This window comes from Buceros rhinoceros, unplaced genomic scaffold, assembly GCF_000710305.1.
Source record: "Buceros rhinoceros silvestris isolate BGI_N320 unplaced genomic scaffold, ASM71030v1 scaffold29716, whole genome shotgun sequence".
Classification (NCBI taxonomy): Eukaryota; Metazoa; Chordata; class Aves; order Bucerotiformes; family Bucerotidae; genus Buceros; species Buceros rhinoceros.
The window spans coordinates 1,928-5,938 of NW_010418561.1; the positions used below are offsets into that span (position 1 = coordinate 1,928).

A 4,011-nucleotide genomic window follows, 5' to 3' on the forward strand; every position below is an offset into this window, starting at 1 on the left:
AAGCGCCTGCCACGGGCCAGGTGCATCTCAAGTGGCTGCAGTTTGCAGAAGGAGCAGCGAGGGGAAAGGACTTTCCCTGCTCGCCCCTGGGCCAGGGAGAGGCTGTTCCCAAATCACTGTCGGGGGTTAAGAGCAACACAACCCTTTGGGAAAGCTGGAAAGAACCACCCCAGTGTGGGGGTAACCAGTGGGCTGTAGACAGGCACCACGCTGGGTTTACCTCCAGGCTCTGGATGTCTCTCCCCAGGACTCTCAGACACATTTTCCAGGCAGCTTCTCCAGCACACGCTGCTGGTAAAGCCTCTCTGCCTGTCTTCAGGCAGCGAGCTGCTCTTCAGACCCTGTTTAATTAGGCGAGCACTGTTAATGAGCTCCCCCTCCCCCCGCACAGCCAGGCCCGTCTCACCAGCTCGCTGTCCCTGCCCCAGCCCTGCTCAGGCTCTACCCACCGCTAATTCTTACTGGAAAACTTCCTTCCACTTCCAGACATCAACCCGAGGCTCCTCTGCACCAGCGCAGAGGTTGCTCCTCTCGCGGAGCAGCGGCCAGGAGTTATTGCTCCCCACAACATCACAACGCCCGTTCTCTGCTGGAGAAGAGCTGGAGAAGCTCCCTGCCCTTGCGAGGGGGGTCACAGTGCCTCTGGACATGCGGAGCTGAGAGCTGGCATCTACAGCTGGTGTCCCAGAGCAAGAACAGACCAAAAGCAACTCGGCAAAACACCCACTTTCAGCAAGAGCTTGAGGAGAGGGGAACCTCGCGCTCTGCTTGTGTCCCCTTGGTTTAAATTCAACGCAAACCCTACGCTTGGGTGTCCGTGGGATGGCAGTGTGTCCCCCACGGAGCCAGGCTCCTCAATCCCGCTCCTGGCCGGGGCACTGGGGACTGAGGTAGCCAGAACCAGAACAGTCCCCCTCGGAAGTGGCCCCCGAAATACATTAAAATCCAACGAAGAAAAAAGAGAGAGCGGCGCGAGGTCCCGAACACGGTATAAATAGTAGCAAAAAGCACACAGGGTCATCAGCATCTCAAACAGAAACGCACGTCCTGGCCAAAAAGACACCGCCAAAGGCAGCGGACGCCGCGCTCGCCTTTTTCTAATTATAAATTCAAGTTTAATGCCAAACCCACAGAATGCCAAATCCGACTGGTCTCTCAAGCAGAAATCTCACTCGTACACAGGGCCCCCTCTGTGCCGGAGCCCTGGGCAGTGGGGCAGGGCGAGGGGCTGGACTAAGGCAGCTTCGCGGATCCTGGGACAGGGCCCTGCCCAAACGCATCCCGACAGCTCGCCTGGCCTGGCTGGGGGCGGCAGGGCGCTCCTTGGAGGAGCAGCATTACCATCCCTCCATCGAACCCGATTACTTTGGAGAAGACAGAAATCTCCTCCGTGAGGTACCAGAGCAGCGCCGTGGCCCCGGGGAGCGGGGCCTGACGTAACAGCGGACCTCGAACCCGTCCTTTTCCATAGAGAGCACAGAAACACAGGAAGGGCTGAATCTATTTACTGGGCTTTGGGGGTTTTACAGGAGTTTCAAGTCTCTCTTCCCTCCTGTTGTGTAAAGCTTATGGGGAGGTCCGAGCCCTCCCCGCGTGTGCCCAAGTGCTCTCACACCCATTTTCCCTCTAAGTAATTTTCCGCAGGGGGAAAACCCCCTGCAGCAGATGGCAGCTCGAGCACGACACTTCCATTTCAGGTGCAGCACATTGTTTTTGTTAAAGATACAGTCCCCAGCACCACGAACGGCTGTTTTCTGAACCTCTCCCCACTCAGCTGCTCAGTGACGGAGCTGCCCGGACAGCCGGAGACTGCTCTGGGCTGTCTGCATGGTCAAGGCACTTTGGAAACGCAGCATAGAACAATTTAGGTTTAAAACGAGGAAGAACAACGACGGAACCGGGGATCACGGTCAGAAACCTCGCCAAATGCCGGTGCTACCCGCTGCTTCCTGCTCGCTCCAATAAAAAAGAGCGACGACAGCAAGCCAGTGTACAGTTATAAGAAGTTGTGCTTAGTAACTGTACTGCGATACCGTACGTACAGCACAAACCTGCCGTGAGAATGATTCAACAGACCTATTTGTCTCCTGACTTGGAAGACAGAAGCAGCAAGTTCTGTAATCCCAGAGTACGCGTATAAACCCTTCCCGAGAGGTCGGATCACGAGCCAACGGTATCCCTGAAGACAAGCAGAGTCAAAGATTTACGTCATGGAAGCCGTTATTCACGGGGTTGCTGGTTATGGTAAACTAGGAGAAAAACCCCCACTGAGCAGTGCAGCCAGTGTTAAATCCAGACGGAGCTCTTCCCGTCGCCCGACTTGCTGCTGGCGCTGCTCTTGTTGGAGCCCGCTTTGGGTTTCTTCTCCCGGGAGCTCCCCGTGCTGGGGTTGTTTTGGTTGTTGTAAGCCTGGATGGCGAGGTCCAGGCGCTCCTGAGCCACTTTGATTTCCCTCTGCAGGGTTTCCAGGTCGGCAGGGATGTTCTCCTCGTTGCTGCCATACTGCTGCTCCTGAGCGATGTTGGCCTTGTTCTGTTTATAGGCCATCTTGGCGTTGGACAGGTCCGTGTATGGTATTTGCTCCGGCTTCACCGCGATGTTGTAGCCTGGAGGAGCCGACGGCGTGTTCCAGGTAAAAGGGTAGTTGTAGGTCCCGGAGTCCTCCAGCTCTTTTCTCTTGTTGTTCAAGGTGTCCCGGATGGTGCCAAATCCCAAATGAAGCATCTCCCAGACATTCAAGAGCAAACACATGCAGCTCACCCCGTACATGATGAGCAGGAAAATGGTCTTTTCGGTCGGCCTGGAAATGAAACAATCGATCTTGTGCGGGCAGGGTGTCCTGCTGCACACGAACACGGGGCTGACCTCGAAGCCGTACAAGAGATACTGACCCACCAGGAAACCGATTTCAAACGTAGTCCTGGCCAGGAGCTGCAGGACATAAATTTTCATGAGTCCGTCCTCGCGGATTCGCCGCCTGCCGTCGTGCTTCACTTTGGCTGGAGGCTGCTGCTCCTTGTTCTCCCGCTCGCTCTCCAGCTCTATCTCCGGGTACATCATTGGGTCCTCCTCATGGTCCTCCTCCGTCTCCTCTAAGCCCCGGTGCTGTTTCCAGCGCATGGAAAAGCTTTTGCTTCGGATTCTTCTGTTGGCTTCGCTGTGCTCCACCATTCGGGCAATTTTATGGATCGCGTAGCCTAGATACATTACAGATGGAGTGGCGACGAGAATGATCTGGAAGACCCAAAACCTCACATGTGAAAGAGGAGCAAAAGCATCGTAGCAGACGTTCTCGCAGCCTGGCTGCTCGGTGTTGCAGACAAACTTGCTTTGCTCGTCGTAGTAAATGGATTCTCCACCCACAGCAGTCAGGACGATGCGAAACACGATCAGCGCCGTCAGCCAGATTTTGCCAACGAAGGTTGAGTGATTGTGGATCTCCTCTAAGAGACGGGTCAGAAAGCTCCAACTCATGGTGGGCAAAGTTTTATCTAGAAAATGAACAAAACGCCCAAATATTTATGAGTTTATCAGCTTGAGCCTCAACGGTGCTAAATTCAACCAAGAGAGTCAGAAAAGTCCAGAAGTTTACAACCAATGCAGCATCACCTGTTATCGGGAAACTCCAGCAGCCAGAATTTGCTTGAAGATCCTACGTCTCCTCCACAGCCTTCTGAGAAGTCTGTGACAAAACCAAGGAGACGTTAACTGCCGTTTCACAAACCAAACTGCTCCCAAAGCTGCTGCAGGCAGCACAGGGACACACTGCTCAGGATCGCCAGTGTTAACAGAAACATTTACACTTGAGCCCTTTCAGCTGCTCGAGTCCCCCCACTCCCCAGCACCGCCAGGTCCCCCCTGACCCCTGTCCCTCAGCAGCACCTCCACACGGCTGGGAAACCCCTCCAGGGATGGGGACTCCACCACTGCCCTGGGCAGCCGAAGCCGACGCCAGCCCTCTCTGTAAAGACATTTACTCTGCAGGGCCAGCCCCGAGACAGACCCCAGAGC

General features: G+C 55.2%; 1 protein-coding gene across 1 annotated transcript; it reads right to left on the reverse strand.

Moving 5' to 3' along the window:
• Positions 1 to 2,286: 2,286 nt before the first annotated feature.
• GJC1 (gap junction protein, gamma 1, 45kDa) lies at positions 2,287 to 3,474 on the reverse strand. The gene has a single exon (XM_010138598.1). It carries the CDS (start codon positions 3,472 to 3,474, stop codon positions 2,287 to 2,289), a length of 1,188 nt encoding a protein of 395 aa, XP_010136900.1.
• Between the last annotated feature and the right edge of the window lie 537 nt (positions 3,475 to 4,011).